The sequence below is a fragment of the Lygodium microphyllum genome, chromosome 7 (assembly GCF_053477565.2).
Source record: "Lygodium microphyllum isolate KBCC chromosome 7, Lygodium_microphyllum_v1.1.10, whole genome shotgun sequence".
In the NCBI taxonomy this organism is placed as follows: domain Eukaryota; kingdom Viridiplantae; phylum Streptophyta; class Polypodiopsida; order Schizaeales; family Lygodiaceae; genus Lygodium; species Lygodium microphyllum.
In genome coordinates this window covers 153,752,699-153,774,108 of record NC_141141.1, presented here as the reverse complement: position 1 = coordinate 153,774,108, position 21,410 = coordinate 153,752,699, and the positions used below count along the sequence as shown (strand labels likewise).

At 44.4% G+C, this 21,410-nt stretch overlaps 1 protein-coding gene across 1 annotated transcript in view; it reads right to left on the bottom strand.

Moving 5' to 3' along the window:
- Nucleotides 1-21,410, bottom strand: part of LOC148034101 (putative phospholipid-transporting ATPase 4) — a 131,096-nt gene that overhangs the window by 83,085 nt on the left and 26,601 nt on the right. Inside the window, exons 4-6 of the mRNA XM_087682107.1 lie at nucleotides 1,798-2,074; nucleotides 1,614-1,702; nucleotides 1,391-1,499 (exon numbers count right to left, since the gene is read on the bottom strand). Of these exons, the coding sequence (XP_087538233.1) occupies nucleotides 1,391-1,499; nucleotides 1,614-1,702; nucleotides 1,798-2,074 (475 nt within the window). The remainder of the gene's footprint in view (nucleotides 1-1,390; nucleotides 1,500-1,613; nucleotides 1,703-1,797; nucleotides 2,075-21,410) is intronic.

Below are 21,410 nucleotides of genomic sequence, written 5' to 3'. Positions count from 1 at the left end.
ACCACCGACCAGCAGGTCCACCAGGCGACGTCTGCAGGAAACGCAGGCTGCCCTAGCCAACACGGGCGTCGGCGGCGAAACCTGCGCCTCCACAGGGAGGCGCCCGTGCGCAGGCGGACGTTTGCAGGCAGGAAGCGAGGCGCTGACGACGGCGGGCTACGAGCAGGCGCTGACGAAAAAACGGCGGGCTTCAGAGGCAGCGACGGGCCTGCGAGCGACGGAGGCTTCAGAGGCAGGCGACGGGCCTGCGGGCGACGGCCAGACGGCGGCAGATAGCAGCAGCACAGGTACAGGGGCGAGTCGGCGTCAGATCGAGCTCCTCCATAGCCGTCCCGTCACGTCCTCTCTCTCTCTCTCTCTCTCTCTCTCTCTCTCTCTCTCTCCCAAATCTCTCTCTCTCTCTCTCTCTCTCTCTCTCTCTCTCTCTCTCTCTCCCCTATATGGGGCAGCTATTTGGGGTCCGAGTCCAGAGCAACAATTCTACGGAGTAGGAGGCCCCCACAGCTCGGCTCACATAGACAGAGAGCAGTCACTGACTTTTTCACTGATACACGACAGAGTATGGCAGATACCACTACTACTACCACACAGCCTACAGGAGTACATCATCATTGGACCTCATCTTCTGTAGGTGTCCCTTTGGATAGAGCAGTGGCACTTAGCCGGTCTAGGCCCCCATGTCCACCCGGACGAAGGCCTAGGCATCCACACCACAGACAAATTAAAGCCATCATTGAGCGCCACAGGAGACAGATGCCGAGATGCCTCAGGCCTGCAGAGATACACCTCCTTAGAGGACAAACATCTCATTGATGGAGAGTTTTCATTTTTCTACTTTCACTTTTAGATCATTGACATGTTTCCCTTTTATAGGACACTATTTCATTTTTTCAGTCTTATAGGCATGTTTTTCAACTTTTCTCGTTCCAGATGAGAAACACACCATCATTGTATGTATTGCATTGGTCTCATAGGCCACATTGGCCTTTTAGAGACGTTAATATACTCTCTCTCTCTCTCTCTCTCTCTCTCTCTCTCTCTCTCTCTCTCTCTCTCTCTCTCTTTTCATGTTTTTCTCTTCTCGTCCCCTCTCTCTCTCTTTCCTCCTCTTTCTCTCAATCTTTTTGAATGAATGTGTGGCAAGAAGGGAGAACGAAAGTGCAGCAGCTGGAGAATACAACATTCTGCAGAGTTCAAGTGCTAGTGCACTGACTAAAGTCTTACTTCCAGTAAGCAAGCACTTCTCTATATTCTTATTTTGATGCTTGCATGTGCGGCTATCTGTCTATGTCACTAAATTGAAAGCTAGAAGCACCTTGCTGTATTTCCAATGATCTTAGCTGCACTCTATAAAGCCACAAATTTTGAAAGGGGAACTAAGATGGCCTACCTTCATTGCTTGATCTTTTGTGCAACTAGCATCACCACACATCACTTCCTCTTCATCAAGGCTAATGTTTATTTGCTTCATTTCTTGGCGTAAGAGGCTACATGCAAATCTGTAAACAGCATTCCTTGTTCAGATCACATGGCTTTATTTTTCAAAAAATTACCATGAAAACTGTGAAGATTGACCTCACCTAATTTATATCATAAAATAATATTCATCTTACCCAATATTGATTGCAGTTTCTGCCTTGTCACCAGTGAGAACCCAGAGTTTTATCCCAGCCTGTGCTAGCTTGTCTATACACTCTGGAACCTGTGATAGAAGATCATCTATAAGCCTTTCAGCTGATAAAGCTCAATCAGATGGCCAAGCCCTTCCCACCTTCTATCTGTAATAAATGTGCTTACCCCTTCCTGCAGTTTGTCTTCAACAGCAGTTGCACCAATGAGTATAAGATCTTTTTCAATCAGCTCAGCTATTGATTCCAACCGTGATTCACGGTCTGCACCAACATATGTTTTTGCCCTTGAAAATTCTGCATTCCAAGACTTGTACTCATCTAAATGAAGTTTCTTGAAGGCTATTGCCAAGGTCCGTAATCCGGCATCAGCATAGCTGCAAAGGTGCTGACGAGTTGCCTTTTCATATTTTCTACCATCATGTGCTAGTCTATCAAGAATGATGCTGCATAAAATAGGAGAGAGGCAATTCCAATGAGTCCAGTTGTGAGATAGTGCCTTTGAAATACAGTTAATGAAATATCCATTAAGATTTCACATTAGAAGCCTAAAAGGAAGGGTAATTAATTCCCTCACAGCAAATATAGAGAAAGCACACATTCATCTGTAAGGACATGTCTAACCAGTATAAAGAGAAGCATGCACCCAAGCTTTCAGAGGATCCACATCTATAAATAGGAGGCTGCCTAGCCACTTGCTCCCATCTTTGTTTTGCAAGCTCATCTATTTTTGGTGCCCTGTTCCATTGCTGTCCACACCCCTCGCAGAGGATATCTCAGTTTATGGTGCTGTCCACCAGCTAGGCACCCTATCGAGCCTCCATCTGTTGCTATGTTTGCAGATTTTGACCAGCTACAGCCTGTTTGGAGCTATCCTCTACCTTGGGACTGCTGTACAAGCTGTGTTTGCACCACAAACAATGCCCTACAATGATGGCATCATCCAATCAGTTGTCGCCTTCACTCCAGTTGGCTGTGTTTGCTGTCTGCAGCTGCTTCCGGAGTTGTCACCTGCATTGCTGCTACGTAATTCACCAGATCAGTCTACATCAGGTTCAGCCCTGCATTTTCAGGACATAGCAATCTGCACTGCTGTTGTCAATTATTTGGGGCATCTGGTTACTTTTCCAGTGGCTGCCTGATGCATTTTGGGATCCATTCAAAGTACGGCACTCTCCAATTCATCTCCACCCTGGTGCATTTTGAGACATGGAGGTTTGAGGTTTTATATGCATTCTTGCATGGTATGTTTACTGCATTCAGCATTCATTTATTTTCTTTCACTCTGAGTTACTCTTGACCTCCAAGTTCTACTGTTCTATCATTGTCTTTTGTCGTGCACTTTGTGTTTATATTCTATGTTGGAGTATTTCTTTACATGGTATCAGGGCTAGATACTCTTTATAGAAATCTAAGCCTTGATTTGAAAACTCGATATTGGAGATACGAAAGAACTCTGGAGGGAAGGTGGCTTCAAACACTTCATCACCACTTCAATCTCCAGAACAACCTACACCAAGAAGCAAATAGGAGTGGTACTTGCAACTACCTCCCAAAGATTCAACATAGATGGAAAGTCAATTCACCACTTTGAACACTATTGTCCATACGAAATCTCTTGGGCCGAATACGATTTGAGCCTCAAGCATCGAACCCAACAACTTCTTGAACATAACAATGATCATTTCTCTTTAGATTCTGTGCACAAGTCTGAAGATCTTGTAGGACCATCGAAGCCTTCAACCAGAATGGGCCCCCCAATTTGGTGATAGAAGTATCGAGTGCATACCATCCTTCACTCCTACTCCATCTGCTCTGGTGCAAGGTACACAAGTTTATACTTCTGTTTCCTCTTCTATTGCTCCTACTTCCATGCAAGATTCTAGAGCCCATATGCTGCCCATCGACAACTTCAAGAGCCTCCCGCATCCATACTGTACTCACATGTCTTCCTATTTTCAATGCCATCACCATCCAAGATCCTTTCACGAGATTGCATCATCAACTCTGTTGGATAGGAGATACCAACCTTCTATTTGAAGTTTTAATATTTACATTTTACCTCCTTTGGTCCTTGCGCCCATGTTATAAAGGTCTAATCAAGTCTAAGTCCTGAAGAGGATAGATTCTTGTGTATAAATACAAGAAGAGGTAGTTATAAGAAAAAATCAAGTAACTCTTCATCAAGTTTTCCTTCATCGAGTTTTGGCTCTTCTAGTCAATTTGATGCCAGTGTTTCATCTTTAATTCTATCTTCTACATTTCAATTTCCATCACAAAGTCAATCAACCTTATTCACTTCAATCCCTTTTTACACAACAATTTCAAATGCCACCCCTCCCACCCTTTTCTTCCACTGCTTCTATACCTTCATTTACACCCTCATTTACATTCCCGTTCACACTTCCACCAATTACATCACATACCACACCAGATCATGAAACTAGATGGTGAAGATGCACAAATGGTGGGGGTTCATTCACCAAATCAAGCACTTTCAGGTTACTATTCAATTGGCTTACCCACCCAAGCATACCCACTCTGCAGTGTCGATCAATTGGTTTTGGGTTCCAATGCTGCCTCCTTTCATACCATATGGCATCCAAAGTCCTCTTCATGTCTTCCCGCCCTACCCCTCTTAGATGACACCTCAAAGTTCTCACACTTCATCTATATCTATCAAGAATGCCTTCACTGATAAGAGTCATTTCAACAAGTCTAATTACACTACATGGTCTAATTTGATGAGGTATGTTCTAGATTCTCAGAACTTGTAGGACCTAGTGCCGGGGTTGGAACCCCAACCCACCCCTATTTGGGCTCTTCCAGAGGCTGTCCACTCTTGAAAAGCTAGAAATGCTTCTACCGCAATTGACTAAATGTAGGGCCTTCTCCCAAAATTCCACTCTCAACTATAGCACTTTGATCTTGCATCTGAGCGGTGGGAACACTTGATTGACCACTTTGCAACTCGAGGTAGGAACCATTGTATCAATCTCGACCATGAGCTTCAAGAGTTCAAAATCACCAAGCGGAATAACCTTAGGGTCAAGTTGGCAAAATACAGGCATTTACTCACCAAGTTTGCTAGTAAGGGGCTTCCTAAGTCCCTTGATAACCAAGTCACATTGTTCTTGAACAAGCTATCATAGAAATATTCCAATTTTGTTCGATTAGTGATCTCACCCACTATACAAACATTCTATGAATTTGGGTGTTAGCTATTGCATTATGCTTGGTTATTTGAACAATTTCATAGAGTTATCTCTCTCTCACCTATAGAGGGGGCCCTTGTCTCCACTTTTCAAAAGGAAAAGAAAGGGAAGGACAAGAATGATCAAAATCAATCTCAGACACCTACTAGTGAGTCACAACGAAGGGTGGGGTGTAGGAAGATACCTTGGAATGGATGCTAATAATGCTATAGGAGAGGAGCCAACAGACCAATTAGCTAATCCTTCAAGGGTAGTGAAAGATATAGACTGCTGAAGGTGTCCGTGTACCATATGTCCAATGCCAATTGTCCCAAAAGGAGTAGATGGGACAATAGTGGGAGGCATAGCCCCATTGACATTGTCTAGCATGAGTGGAAGGTAGTCACAGTGGTCTGCTATGGTTTCTTAGGTGGGAGACCCTAGGCTTCCTCGTTCACATGGCCTAATCTTTAGCAATGTATGAATAACCTATTCTTTTTAGGGAGTTGTTGCCACATGGGTTTCGTTTCTTTGTCTCCATCTCAGGAAGGGGTGTCACCCTTGTTTTGAGTTACCTTCACATCTTGTGAGTTTTTGCCACCTCCAATTTTCCCCTACGAAGAAGAGGCAACCAAACCCCTCTTTGAATAAGAATGTAAGGACTTCTTGTGGACATGATCATGCAGCCTCATGTAATACAAGAACTGATACTCAAACTCATAGAAGGTTGGCAATCAAGGCAATGAAACGATGTACTAGATGAAGTGGAAATACTTTTCAAGAAATTTGTTCAGCTAGCAAATTTATATATTCAGTCAACTTGATTTTTATATCATCAACTTCCTTAATGGGAAAGTATGAAGCTCAAAGTTGAGATTGATACATCAAGTGCAAACTCGTACTGCATAGCGGCCAATAAGATGACTCCAACGCTCAAATGTGAGGGAAAATGTTGTAACTAAGAGTGGAACGTAGAAAGCAGCCCCCAATTAATTGAACATTGGATGTGGCATTGTGGACTCTCCATTGGATGTGGCATTGTGGACTCTCCATTTGATGGATGTGATCAAGGTGAGCTACTCAAGGATTTCTAGCATAGTGTCTAGACCAATTACGAGGTCCCAAAGACCCTAAGATTCAAGTACTTGTTGCATGAAGTTCCACCAAGTGGTGAAATTCAATCTGTGAAAACAAGTCTTATCTGTGAAGGCATTCTTGGCCATAGCAACAAGAGTGGTAGTGTTGTAAGATGGGAAAGGTAGGTAGGGTGGAGGAGTGGAATACACTTGGGAATTGATCCCAAGGTGCCCACCATGCAAGCATGAAGTGTGCACAATGGATCCAAAAGTGGAAATGGACTAACTAGGCATGGGCATGGTGACCCCATGAATAGCCCATGGAGGAGGGATAGGGACACATGAAGACTGAAGTAGAGGATGAAAATCCTTTCGTGGGAATGACCCATCGAGTGTATGATGGTGCACCATAAGCAAAGGATAAAAATCCCTGCATCCGAGATGCTAATAGATGAGGAGGTGAGTGTTAGGCGAAAGTGACGGAAGTAGCCCATCACCCCCTATCCAAGGTAAATAGATGTGCTCACTTTTAAGTGTGGGTAAGGCACAATGTTAAAGGGTGGTGTTTCCCCTAACAATGTATTAGAGTGCAAAGTGGCATTGACCTAAGGATAGGTGACATGGGGTATAGAGAAAGAGAAGGAACTAGGAGCAGAGATGGAAGACCCAACTCTTAGTGTGCTAGATACAGAAGTGGAGTGTAATTCTAATGCAAGAAAAAAAGATTCAAGAGATGTGGGTAGGATAGAAGGGAAGTGTGAAAGAGAAGTGCCAACTCCATACTCAAGAAACAAAAGATACAATTCCACATATACCAGTAGATGAACATCTGCATCTAGAGTCTCCTCAATTAAAATTGACATACTAAAAATTATCTGGATCCTTCGCACCAAAAGGAGAAACAAGGGAGGGTTTTGATTCGTATGACTCAAAGGGATTATATGAACTTGACACTAGGCTTAACTCAAATGATGAAGATGGTTCGCGAACCGTCCCAATTGTCGTATATCCTCCTTGATCAAAGAGTTGACTTGCCTCACCAACCAATCCGGAAGTAGTAGAAAAGCTGGTAGAAGGGAGATAAGTTGGGTCATACTCATTGCACATGAATTCTTCAAACTCCTCCTCTATCATGAAGTCAAGAAAAGGAGAAGAAAGTCAAGGTGAAGGTGAAGCATGGTCTTCCTCATCGAGTCCATAATGCCTCCTCAAGGTCTCCAATGATGGAGAAAATTGATAAGACATAGTAGGATCCCAAGGAGTCTAAGACATTGTGAAATGGTTACGTGTAGTCCATGTATCTCACACAGAGCCAAGCCTCCACAACACCACAAGATACTCTTTAAAAGAGCACCAGCTTTGATGCCATGTAAAGCTATGCTACAGTTTGCACAAAGAAAATACAGAATGTACGAACATGACTAAAACACAATAACTCACATAGTAATGCAATATACACAAACCCTAAACACAAAACACAAAACACAAACACAAACAGAGAAGAGAGAGAACTCTGAAGTGAATCAATCCATGCAATAAATGAATGTAAGAGTGTACTGAATGCTCAAGGGCATAGTGGTGAGTGATGATGTCCACCAAAGACAGATTCAAAGTATTGTAACCACCAATTGGAGCTAAAAGAGTGCTAAATAATAAAGGGCAGCAAGCTGGTCATCAAAATGCAGCAGTCTCGAGGCTGCAAACTAGTAAACGCAACAGTGTACAACCCAACAAAAGCTGGAAACTATGCACTGGAGCTACAAATACCAAGATGATAGCTATAGGAGAGGTGTTAGGGCTGTACGAAGCTGGAAACTATTCATTGGAGCTACAGATAGCAGGATGATAGCTATAGGAGAGGTGTCAGGGTTGTACGGGACTGCAATGCTGAGAACGAAAACAGGCTGATGCAATCGACGTGGCTGATCAGCAAGGCGACAGGCTGGAACAGTAAACACAGCAGTCTAGAGCACTCGCCCACAACAAGGACATGCTGATGATGACATGGCAGTAGTTGCGAAGGCTGGAGAGACACTAAGTGAAGGCCTGATGACTGAAATCTGCACGTTGGAGTGCAAAACCTGCACACAAGGATAGGGCTAAATGGTGGGCAGCCTGTCTATTTATAAATGTAAAATAATCCTCCAAAATTACCGTTTTGCATGTGGGACACAAAAATTCTCTAGAACCACTCCATGTTTAATGACACTTTTGGCCACAAAAGAAGTCCTTTCAGCTTTGCAACATGACTCTAGATGCATTTGAGTGGCCCAAATATACCAACAATCCCAAAATTTAAGAAAGTGAAATAAAATCTCCATATGGGGTTACATCAGACCATGAGGTTTAGGCTTACCAAAAGCCCAATCAAAAGGGCACATCCTAGTGCCCACCACAGCATGGCAAATGTCAAAAATGAGGAGCCAAATTTTCCAAGCAAAAGGATAGGAGATAAACCAATAAATGGGAAGAATCAATTGCAACAATATAGAAGAAATACTTCCCATTACAAATATTGTGGCAATGAAGCAAGGGGAAGACCACCCACCAATGCGCACCAAATGAATGCCTTACCTTTGAATGGCGTCTTGTTGTGCCATCCCTCCATCACTATCAACTTCCACCACCCTTTAGGTTTGTGTAGTCCCCAAAGTGCATCGGCCTTGATGGTCAACCATGACGATTTTTTATCATGAGGTGGTAAATCTAATTAGCTAAAGAAGACTAGAGACTTAAGCGGCCAGTAAGGTTCCAATCCTACGAGGGACAAGTAGAATCTAGGACAGGAAAGGTTGGCAGTCCTAAAAAAGTCTAGAAACCTTGCCCCAAAGGTCATGGTAGCCACAAGGAGCTCGGAAGAACCGTTTGACAGTGCAGAAAGATACGAGCGTGTTACAAGGCAAGAGAGTGGCAACAGCCACCAAGATCAATCCAAGGCGAGCCATACAATTAAACTTAGGCATGTCCCATTTTTCCTCCCATGAGCAAATGAGATACCATCACAATTTCCATTCGGAAAGAATTTGCAGCCAATCTGTCCTCCGCTGAGTGTCATTAGACCTTGGAAAGCATCAATTTTTGCATAAGGCTTGTAAAACTGCCATTTACACGACTATCATATGAAGATTGACATCCAACAATGCAGCTCCCCCCAACTGTTTTGAAGTAGTGCCATGCTGCCAAGGTATCACATCTAACCCAAATGATTGCCTTTCTTTTCCCACAACATAAAGCAGATGGGCTGCATCAATTCCAAGAGAGACTTCTTCATCCTCAAGGGTAAAAAATAAGAGACAATACTAATCATGATAGATTGAGCTACTAATTAAGAGGCCAACCTTGAGATTTCCAATACATAAACCTGTCATGAACTCACGAGTTCGGAGGATATCCAATTGATGAATGTTGTAGGAGACACATCCACATCAATGGGATATCCCAAGTGCCGGGTAATATCTCCTTTAGAAACAACAGCTCCCTGCCAACCCAATGCTTACAAATCAATCGTTGTACAAGAAAGCAATGTAGATTTTTGAGCATTAATATGGAGACCCCAAGCTAAACCAAACAAATGCCAAATAGCCATTGCCCAATTCACATCCAACCAGCCTTAAGAAACATAAAGGAATCATCTACCAATGTTTGACCCAAAAGTTGAGGACCACTGTGGAAAGAGATCATCCAACAATGTCCCCATCATCAGCCATCCTATCCAACAAAGAGAGCATTAGGTGAGTGACCAATGCAAATAATAAAGGACTAGAGGGCACCTTGATGAAGAGAACGAGATAAAGCAATCTCATATGCGACTCCCCCATTAAGTGCAACATGTGCCACCGTATCCCAATAGTGACAATAAGAGAACTCGCCCATGGTAGACATCAATTGCCACATGAAAGACCAGCTAACATGATCAAAAGCCTTTTCAATATCTAGCTAGATCATAACAACATGCTAGCGAAAGGTTTTGGCATAATCAATCCCCATCTGAACAGTCAAAATATTATGCATAATATTTGGTCCCTTAATGAAACCATACTGACGTGGATGAATCAATGATGGAAACACTTTCTACAATCTCTTGACAATGACTTTGGAAAAGATTTTGTACAAGGAACCCATAACAGAAATGTGTCTCCTCTGTTTCAAAGTACATAGAGAAGGAAACTTGTGCAGCAAACGAATAATAGCAATCTTCCAATCCAAATGCATCAATCTGAATCACCATACATGTTGGGAAAGGCAAGTCAGTGGGTCCTTAGGCTACTCCAGATTGACTAAAAACAGGGCATTAGGGAGTCCATCCCAACGCGGGCTTTTCCTATGTGGTAAATGGAATAACACTTTCTACGCTTCTTACTCAGTAATATCGGCTTCCATCAAGTCCACCTGAACGAGGGTATCTACAATTTCACAAGGTGATGATCTTACCCATACAATCAAAGTTGAGGCTGAACATCCATGCTTTTGTTCTTTTTGGAACAAACCTTTGTCCAAGTAGGTGCCAATTGATCACGAGTACATAGGTTGTTTACCCTTATCCATGGTCCTCTGTAGAGGGGTTTCACTATCCTTCGGCTCCTTAGCTAACATGGTTGCTTCCCCCACAAGCTCAACATTTCTATCCACTTTTTCTGGACACTCTAACATAAAGTGACCTAGCTGTCCAAAAGAAAAGCAATGACCAGCAAAGGTGCCCCATTTGAGCCAAAAAAGCAATGGACACATCCCAGAGCAGTTTATGCGCAGCCAATTATGCCTCTTGCGGCCGGTGCCCACAACATACATAATCTGTTCCGATTAGGAGCATGCAAGGTTGGTGGCACCAAGACCATGCCAATGGTAGCCATGGCATCCTCAACAAAGGCCAATATATTGTTGGGCAGCCTTTGACCTCAACCCAAATGGGACATTTACATTGAAGCAAATAGTAAAAATCCACCAAGGGCCTCCAAGGCACAACATGGACCAAACAATAGTCAAAAAACAAAGGCAATTTTGCCAATAGAGCATCCCACATCTGAGAAGAATGCAAAAGGACCTCATAAAAGCCCCTAGGGCCTACAAAGATTTCATACACACAGTCAATTTGCATCAAAGAGGCCAGCCATTGACGAATCCGAGCAAGCATCGAAATTCTACCTGTAAAGAACAATATGACACCCTTTTCATAAAAGACAGAAAAGGAATGCAGCACGGACTTAGTATCCACATTAGTATCCATGACATCCTCATCAACCTTGTCCGACGCACTGAAAAGATTTTGGTGAACATAATCACCCAGCAGTGTGTTCGCAAATTCAAGCAAGTGCTCCTGATCCAACTCTTGGGAATCCTCGGGAACTGTGACTACTTGCGTATGGACCAGTAGAAGCCTCCATGAATACCATAGGTTCTTCTCAGGCATGTTTAGGATGTTTTCCTACTGGCTGATTATCCAAACAAGGTACTACTTCTTCCAAACAAGGAACCATTTCCTCTTCATCATCAGCCACAAGATTCGAAGCACGGATAGACTACGTTTGGTCCAAGAACACAGTATTAGGACCAGCCATATTTGCTGATTTCCTTTCTCTATGTCAGCTTGCAGAATTAAGTTTCTGTCGGCCTACAAAATCAAGTCTGTGTGTAGGGAAACACTGACAAGGTTGCTGCCTCTAAACAAACAAATGGTGTGTGGTTTGCAGAAGAATCGTTGACTGTACACATAACAACTTACCGTAGTGCTGCACAAGTCACAGAAGGGTGCCCCGCAGGCTGAACAAAAGAAGTCAAACACAGTTGCTCATTTGGCCTTTCTTTGGCAGCCCTGTTCCTGCAACGTGCAGGAACAGAGCAGCGAGTGCCACAAGGTAGAACACTAGGAGCCTAGTAAGCCTCCAGGTCTGCACAGCAACAAGGAGATCAACACCTTTCTGTTTCACTCTCTGTATCTCTCTGACTTTGATTTTGATCATGTCCTGGAGTATGCAGTAATGCACTCACTGGGGCTGCAATTTGTATTTCTGCAGTGACTGTAAACAGTGTGAAGGCATTTGGGCTCGTAAAAGATTACCGGGCCTGCAAAAATTTAGTGAGGGGTTAGGGAAACCCTAGAAATTTGTAGGAATCACAGAAATTGCTCTGATTTGACAGTACAAAGTACAAGCTGAGTGGCTTTGCACACAGTGTGTGAGAGAGGGATAAGTAGACAAATGCAAGCATCAAACCATGGAAAATGAATATATGGGAGACGAATCTGATCAAGAACTAACACAACCATCCATGGAAGCAGTGTTCAACACCCCTTCTAAGAACACACGGTACAAGACGTATGACCATAGGGTCCGTGATTGGACCGTCTCCCCAGCATCTGACAGGCATGGATAGACCTCACGCACCATGAATGAAAAGAAATGCGAAGAAATTCATCTCATGATTCGCTCTGAACTACAAATTATGAGACAAGAATTGGAGAAAGAAATACAAGAGTAAGTCAAAGCCGAACTGATAGTAAATCAGAGGGCAGAAATGCAAGACATGCAGATAAAGATTACGAATGACTTATAGGCACAAATGCTGTCCGAAATGCACACGCTGAAAACTGAAATGCTGAAGGTGGTAGATGCCTACAAATCTGAAATCTTAGAACTGGGGGAAGAATTGAATACATTTAAGAAAAAAGAAATGAACGTGCAAGAAGAACTACAAAAAGAGAAAGAGGCTTTGAAGGCATGTGAAAGGAAGGTTCACTCATGAGCAAAAGTGGCAAAGACAACACAGAAGCAGATAGAAGAAGACAGCCCATGGATTGAGGTAGTAAAAAAGAATAAGGGAACATCAGTGAACAAGGCTGAAGTAATGAATGCTACCTTGGAAGAAGAGGCTAGGAGATGGGCTAGGGTTTTACATGTACGGGTAGTAGGATGGGAGGAGAAGAGCACCCCACAGGAAGATGCTAAGACACTTGCTGACAAAATTGGGGCTTCAGACGTACCTATCGTCAATGCTTGGAGAGTGGGGAAAGAGGACTCTAAGTCCAAGGCTCTAATTCTTCGCTTTGGGGACATAGTGAAAAAAAAGGCCTTCCTCTCCAAGAGGAGAGCCCTCAAGGGTGAGAAGATTTATTTGGATGAGGACCTTACCCCAATACAAATAGCCCATCGCAAAGAACACATACCTAAGGTATTGGAGGCTCACAAAGAGGGAAAGTGGGCTATTTATAGGGATGGACAAGTCATCATCACTGACAAAAGGACTTCATGACGGTATGAGGCCTATGAGACACTTCGAATGTCAATACGGAATTGTAATGGAGCCCTACGATTGGATGCTCGTTACTTTGAAGATAGCTTCCGAAACATAGATATAGCAATGTACACAGAAACGCACCAAATGTAAAGGTAGCCGACTACCAGACATGCGGGGATACAAGTGGGAAAGTGCATTTCGTCCAGCACCTAGAAAACCAGTAAGCACTAGGGGTTCTAGAGATGTGGGCATACTATACCCGGAAGACCTCAAAGGGATAGTGCAAGTAATGAAAAGAGATAATGATGCACGATATTTATGGATTAGGATACATGCAGGAAGACCACGGGTATATTCATCCCCATATGCTACTTTCCTCTCCTACAAATTCTACCTATGCCACACGAGATGGATCTCCCTTTGATATACTCTATGAGGATATCATGAGATATGCTAGCATTGGGGACATATTATTAGTAGGAGATTTCAATGCACGCACTGGAGATAGACAGAGTGACTTTTATATGCACGATAATGCCATGTTCAAAGAGATTGACATAGATGAAATAGGCCTACGCAAGAGAGCCCAGGATAAAGAAGTGAGTACCTATGGGATACACCTATTGACTTTGGGAAGTGCACATAGACTAGCCATCTTTAATGGTCTGCCACAATGGCCAAGATCTGACAATTTGACATGTTGAAATCACAAAGGAGGGGCAAGTACTGTGGACTACTTGATAGGCTCACGAGCATTGATACCAGGCATCCAAAACTTTAAGATATCTAAGAGACCAATTGGCATAGTAGCAGATCATGCTATTTTGACATTCATGCTCTCTTGTGTACATACAAAACATGAAACACCATGCCTCCCTAAACATCCCGAATACTACTTTACAGAAGACACCTCACACATCTACCGTGGTTCTCTGCAGACCAGTTTACATACATTGGACTTGAGTGGATCGTTAGAAGAATGTACAAGGGATTTAGCAAAGGCCATACATGGATCAGCCATGTATGCATTCCCACACACCTTGCCCCAATGTAGACCTACACAATCTACTGCTCCCCAAAATAGCTGGTATGATGATGAGTGTAGAGTCACTCGAGCTCGCTTACAAAGAGAAGTGGAGCTAGGCACTTAGACACATTGCCAAGCAAAGGCGTTCTTCAAACGCCTTGTGCGGAAGAAGAAATGAGACTACTTAGCGAAAGCAGAAGCAGAGATATATCAGCTATTTTTGGGGCGGAATAGCAAGAGCGCATGGAAGATGTTTCATGAAAGACGGTCCCCCCATACAAATTACATCACCAAATGCTTGGCTTGACTATGGGAGACAGTTGTATGACCTACCAAGACAGCCACCTATGCAACCCCCACAAGCTTGTAGGCCAATACAGTGATCTTTCTTCACATGGAAAATGGTTAGGGATGCAATTTATAGATTACAAAATGGGAGGGCACAGGATGAGGATGGATTAGTCACATGCTTGTGACATATTAGCACCCATATTAGCACATATGTTCAATAGAGCAGTATTGAAGGTTTCCCTATGAGTTGGTCAGACAATACTATAATTCCGTCATTTAAAAGTGGTTATCCCTTGATTCCCAGCAACTACAAGACTATCATGATCAGTCATACTTTGGCCAAGATATATGGATCTATATTGGAGCATGAACTCAGTGAGTGGACTGAAATGCAAGGCAAGAGAACACAAGGACAGGCAGGCTTCACACGAGGATATACCACGCTAGACCATATTCTCACACTTAGAGCCATTATTGAGGAGGGTCGAGCCCGAGACAAGAGAATCTATTGTTGCTTTGTAGACTTTCGCAAAGCTTTTGATACAGTGCCTCATACATGCATCATGCAGAGATTGTAGAACATTGGAGTACCAGAGGGTATACGATGGGGTGTCTATGCATTATATGAGGCAGTGACAGGTCATATACGAGTACCTGGGGGGCTATCAGAGAGGATTAACAGTACCATAGGAGTGAAACAAGGATGTCCACTTTCACCCACATTGTTTGGTCTATACATAGATGAAGGGTTTGATTACATAGACCGAGGAGGAGGAGCTGGAGCCAGCCTAGCAGGGGTGCTGATACTGATATTACTGTATGCAGATGATATTGTTCTCTTTTCAAATTCACTGGAGGGATTGCAGTACCATCTAGATGCTTTGCACATCTTCTGTAGAGATAAAGGCCTCACAGTGAACCTTGGGAAGACCAAAACCATGGTTTTCAATACTTTAGCAGCATGGGTGACTAGATCTATGTACTAGTTCACATTTGGGGGAGACATACTAGGGCATGTGAGGGAATATGTCTATTTGGGAATCACCTTCTCTGGCCCACGTTTTTCGTTGAGAGGGGCATCAGAGACACGTTTGGCACGTGGATACGCAGCACTAGGGGGACTGGAGAGTCAATGTGCTCACATACAATTCTAGGAGCCCCGCACCAAGCTCTGGTTGTTTGACACCCTAGTCACACCTACATTACTATATGGAGCAGAGGTATGGGGTTGCAGCTTGTACCACAGGCATCTTAGTCCACTCACTGATCAAATTGGAGTAGAGAGGGATTATTATGATGGTTGGGATAGCATGGAAAGGCCATTGATCATGATGATAGCACGCATGATTAGGAGGAAGCCCTCCACCCCACATCCCATTGTCAAAGCAGGGCTAGGGGCAACACCTATAGTTACGGAGACACTCTTCAAGGCAATGACCTTTTGGCACAGACTATGGGAACTTCCACGCCATAGATACTCTAGATTGGCAACACCTAGACAACTAGCAGCAAAAAGCAAGAACTGTTGGTTTTCACATATGGCTATTTGGATGACCCTACATGGTTTGGATATTGACCGTCTTCCACCTTTATAGCCTTGACTGCCCTACACTTTCTCTCAGTCGATTAGAGCTGAACCAAGTGATCAGAGCTGATATCTTGAGGATTGAGACAGCAAGGACATGGATCCATCCACCACTCCCTCTAGGATCAAGGATGGAGTTCTATAGGAGTCATTTCTTGTGTCTCTCTGATGATGGTTTCACTATTCAGCCAGCATATATGGACACCCATCTCTCCCATAGCGTATGGGTTGCTATCGGACAAATTCGCACCTCCTCACATAGGCTTCAAATGGAGACAAGCAAATGGAAAAATACCCTAGCAGAGGATAGGACTTGCCAACTTTGTGGTCGAGAGCCTGAGACGGAGGAGCACTACATATGTAGATGCACAGTATACTATGACATACGAGGACGGTACCACTGCCTCTTCCGTGATGGATTTGGACCCCTTCGTCGCGTCATGGAGTACGAGGACCAAAGATGCCTAGGTCTTTTCCTCCTAGAGCTCGAGAGGTGCCGAACTGCACTACTGCGAGACAGGAGGCCAACTCATCCAAAGGGACACACACAAAGAGCAGTGACAGACTTCTTCTACAAAGCCGACCCTACTGACACTACCAGTCTAGCAAAGACAAAGCCACCCCGTCAGACACCTTACAAGCCACGCCGTGGAATCACATTGGATAGAGTCATTTCCCTTCGTCAAGCATGACGACCCCGTCTACCAGGACCACATCCAAGGAAGCCACACCACAGTTGGATTAGAGCCATTATCACGAGACACCGAATACTCACCACCAGGCATATCAATGAAGCAGCTAGGGACCGCATCATAGCTGAGATCATGTGCAGATCTTGAGATCAACTATAGCCTATAGTCTCCACCATACTTTTGTACATGGTTCTATCAGATCTGGTTCTCCTTTCCTTTCCTTTTCTTTTCTATCAATGGACAACACTACACATGGTTCAACCCTAGTACAGTCCCATCTATAGTTATTTTCAGTATTGTTTCATAGGCCACCCACTTATTTGTAATGTTATCTTTACCTTACTGATGAGATGACATTAGACATGGATGTACTTTGGATTTTGTCTCATAGGCCACATTGGCCTTATGTAGACGTCAATATATCTTTCTTTCTTTCTTTCTTTCTTTCTTTCTGACGACCTACAAAAATAGGGTAGCAATGCGCAGAACAATAGATGTGTAGGGTTACAGGTCCATAAGTCTACGCAGATACAAGGGTATTACGGGTGACAAGGGTGTGGCTCCAGGCACAATTGGGTAGACCTCTCTCTTTTTTTTTTTTCGTAAAAGGTAATTGTATTAATTACGAAAAAAATACAAGATTACTGGATTACAAGATACATGACGACAATCCAAGCCATCATGTGAAGAGGTTCTAAGTACTACAAGTTACAATGTCATGGCAAGGATGCGGAGGAAATTGCCATATGCCAGGGACGGAGGTCCTTCGTAGAGAGCAAATCAGAACGATGGAGAAGAGCTAACTTCCAATACAAGAGGCCCTTAAGCCTCACAATATGCCGCTGAACATTGTAGGCGGAGTCAAACAGAAAAGCATTCCGAATGGTCCAGTTATGCCAACAGCCCCAGTATCGAAGAAAGTGATACATGAGCTTCATATGGGGCTGTGCGGGAGTAGGGTATTTGGGCTGGCCAAAAACCCAATGAAAGGGACGAAGGGTGATACCAACCACCCCTCGCCAAACAGCCGACAAAAATAACCAGACTTTCTTAGCGACGGGGCAAGAAATAAATCGGTGGCGGGCGGATTCCATAGTAGTGGTGCAAAAGAAACAGGTGCCATTGGAGATTCGTCGCTTGGAAAGAGCCGAAGCAAGCGGAAGACCCCCAATCATCACTCGCCAAAGAAAGACTTTATATTTAAAGGGTCTCTTGTTCAACCAGCCCTCCATCACAGTTGCCCTCCACCATGACCGGGATTTACGCAATCCCCATAAAGCATTCGCTTTAGGAACTAGCCATTGATGATCTGTAATCAGAAGATGATACACTTGGTTAGCAGAAGCATTGCTCAAATTCAGCCGGCCTTGTAGGTCCCAATCCTGCCAGGGACGATCCGAAGCAAGGGCAGGAAAGGGTTGTCTGCTCTGGAGCGCCGTCAAAAGCTGTTCCCATAAAGGCCTATATCCACGAGGGATCCTGAAAATCCTCCTAGCTGTACGAAACGATATAAGCACATTGCGACTGGCAAGGGTGGCATCCGCAACCGAAGACAAGCCCAAACGTGCCATCCTGTTGAATTGTGGTCTAAGCTTATATTTACCTTCCCACGAAAGTAAACGTGAGACTGCCAGTAATTCCAATTGAAAAGAGTTAGTAGCCAAGCGATCCTCCGTTGGATGCCACTGAGCCTTTTGAAGGACTTGTTTCCAGGAACATACCAAATGAGTAAGCAGCGATGAAGAAGAAGTGGAGAACCGCGAATCAGCATTAAGAACATGCCACCAAGAACTCCGGATTTGGGTATTGCCATGCAGAAGCCCATGGGCCTCAAGGAAATAACGGGCTATATCGACCCATGGATGATGATCCGAACACATGGCGTGGAAAAGAGACCAACGGAGTGCCTGCATGTGAGTTTGGGCATTGGGCATCTAAAATAGCTCCGCCACCCATGCGTTTGGGGGTGCACGCATGCGACCACGAGATCCAGGAAATACCTACATGCAATGAGTCCTTCTTCCATAGCATAAAGCGAATAGACTGAGTAAGAGCATTCAGAGTCGTAGTAGTCCAGGGCAACAATGGCAAGAAATAGGTGAGCATTGGCAACATAATGATCTGGGCTACTTTGAGGTGAACATGGAAGGGCCAGGCCTGAGACTTCCAATACATAAACTTAGTCACCATTTTCTGAGAGATCCACTACAGAAGCTGCTTTGGGGGAACATCAACACCCAAAGGGTATCCAAGATGTCTGACAATGGAGCCACGAGGAACAACCAGACCCTGCCAGTCCAAGGACTGCAAATTCAACTCCGTGCAGCTTAGAATGGCTGATTTGAGCGCATTGATACGAAGGCCTGACGCCTGACCAAAGAGACCCCAAACATCCAATGCTTTTTGAAGGTTATCCTTGTCCGCACGCAAAATCATAAAGGTGTCATCTGCCAGAGATTGGCTAATGAAGTGCTGTCTTGTAGGAAGCGACAGTCCAGCCAACTGAGAGGAGGCGGCCATATGAGATAACATGGAAAGAACTGGATGTGTCGCCAGGGCAAAGAATAGAGGGCTCAAAGGGCACCCCTGTCGGACGGAACGGGCAAGGACAAATGCCTCAGTAACACCTCCGTTCAGCATGACTCTCGAAGACGCCGCAGCACTAATGGTGTAGATTAGACGAGACATCCGAGCACCAAAGCCCATAGCAGACATAAGTTCAGCAACGAAAGACCAGTCCAGATAGTCAAAAGCCTTTTCCAGGTCCAGTTGAACCAGTACTACCTCCTGATTAGAATGCCTGGCATAATCAATGGCCAATTGGGCATTCAAAACATTGTGCAGAATATTTCGGCCCTTAATGAAACCATACTGGAGAGGGTGCACAAGGGCAGGGAGATGCTTATGGAGCCGATTTGCCATTACTTTGGAAAAGATTTTGTACATTGAACCCATCAAAGAAATTGGGCGCCACTGTGTCAACTTAGATGGCGAAGGAACTTTTGGAAGTAGTTTAATAAGTCCTTGTTTCCATGAGGGAGGCATGATCTCCGTTTCCCACACCTGCTGGAATAAAGCCTGCAATGGTTTGGCCAGTTGAGTAGCGAAAGCTTCAAAGAACTCATTGGTGAGACCATCCCAACCCGGACTTTTATCTTTGGGCAAGTGTAACAAGACGTCCATAACCTCTGCCTCACCAATATCTGACTCCATAGTAGCTTGGATGTCCTGCGGAAGCTGATTGCGGACCAGGTCATAAAAAACCGAACGGGCCTGAGTGATTTGGGCTGAAGGTGGAGAAGCGGAACCGAGAAGGTCACGGAAATAATTCCTGCACATATGCACAATAGACTGTGGATCCAGGATAAGGTGGCCTTCTACATCCTCGAGTCTGGTCATATTCTCGCGAGCAGGTGAGGCATGGAGAGCTCGAAAGAACTTATGGGTCTGACATGCACTATCTTGCAAAGTCTCTGTCAGATGTTGCAATTTGGCCTGCTGATACGATTTTAACTGGAATTCTTTAATAAGATCGGCCACCCGCATGGCCAGTGCAAGCAGAAATGCATCATCCGGAGTGTCCACCAGCAGAGAGCGAACCAAAACCAGCAGGTCCTCCGCTGCCTGTCGACGGCGCCGACAAAGAGCGGCATGATAGATCCCATACTGCCGAGCAACCCGCTGCACATTAGAGAGCAATCTGTCAAATGACGGAGTGCCCTGAGAGGAGAAGTCCAAGAAGAATCTGTCAAGCAATTGCTGCATATAGCCCTGAAAAATTGCATGCTTCAAGTAGGACGAGTTGAAACGCAAAGGGAGTCTCTCCAGAAATTGCTTGAAAGGTGCAATGGGTTGTGCAAGCAACTCGAACTGCAGAGGGAAATGATCCGACAAGGCATATTGCTGCAACACTTTTATTTCGAGCATCTCAGGAAGAAAATCATCATTCTGCATGATATATATACGGTCCAACCGCGACCATGTTGTTGCATACTGGGCCGAATGGAAAGTAAACCCGGTAGAAGACGGGTGTAGCCAGGACCAGAGATCTTGCTTAAGAACAGCAAGAGCCAACTCATGCCACATACGACTTTCCGGCGCATCCATGACCGAGTGCTCCGATGTGGACTGGGAAGAATCAACACACATATTGAAATCCCCCATGAAGAAGCCCCGTCTGCCAAGTGACAAGGAAGTCTGCAGCGTCTGCCAAAGCTCCCGGCGAGATAAGGAATCATTCGGAGCATAGAGGCCAAGTAACCATAAGATTTCCCCTTCGAATAAAATTTCAACCACCAAAAAGCGGCCATGAACATCATTTTTAATAAGAACAGGCTGATGTTTGGCATGTACAATCATGAGCACACCCGAATAATGCATGGCCTGTGTTCCTGCATAGAACAAACGAAAGCCATGGCAATCCACAACTTTTCCGGCGTCACCGTGACTCTTGTGCTCAACAGCGCACAGGACATCCCACTGATTCTCATACAAGGCAGTCCACATGGCATGTTGCTTGTGTCGAGAACAAATTCCTCGCACATTCCACGTGGCTATTTTCATGTGTATGCAAAATAAAATCAGGTACGAGGCACAGCTTGCCTAGATTTGACTTTGTCGGCGAGAATGTCCAGGACTCCCTCATCCAAGAAATCCGCCAACACCGCAAAAGAGTTCTGAGGACCAG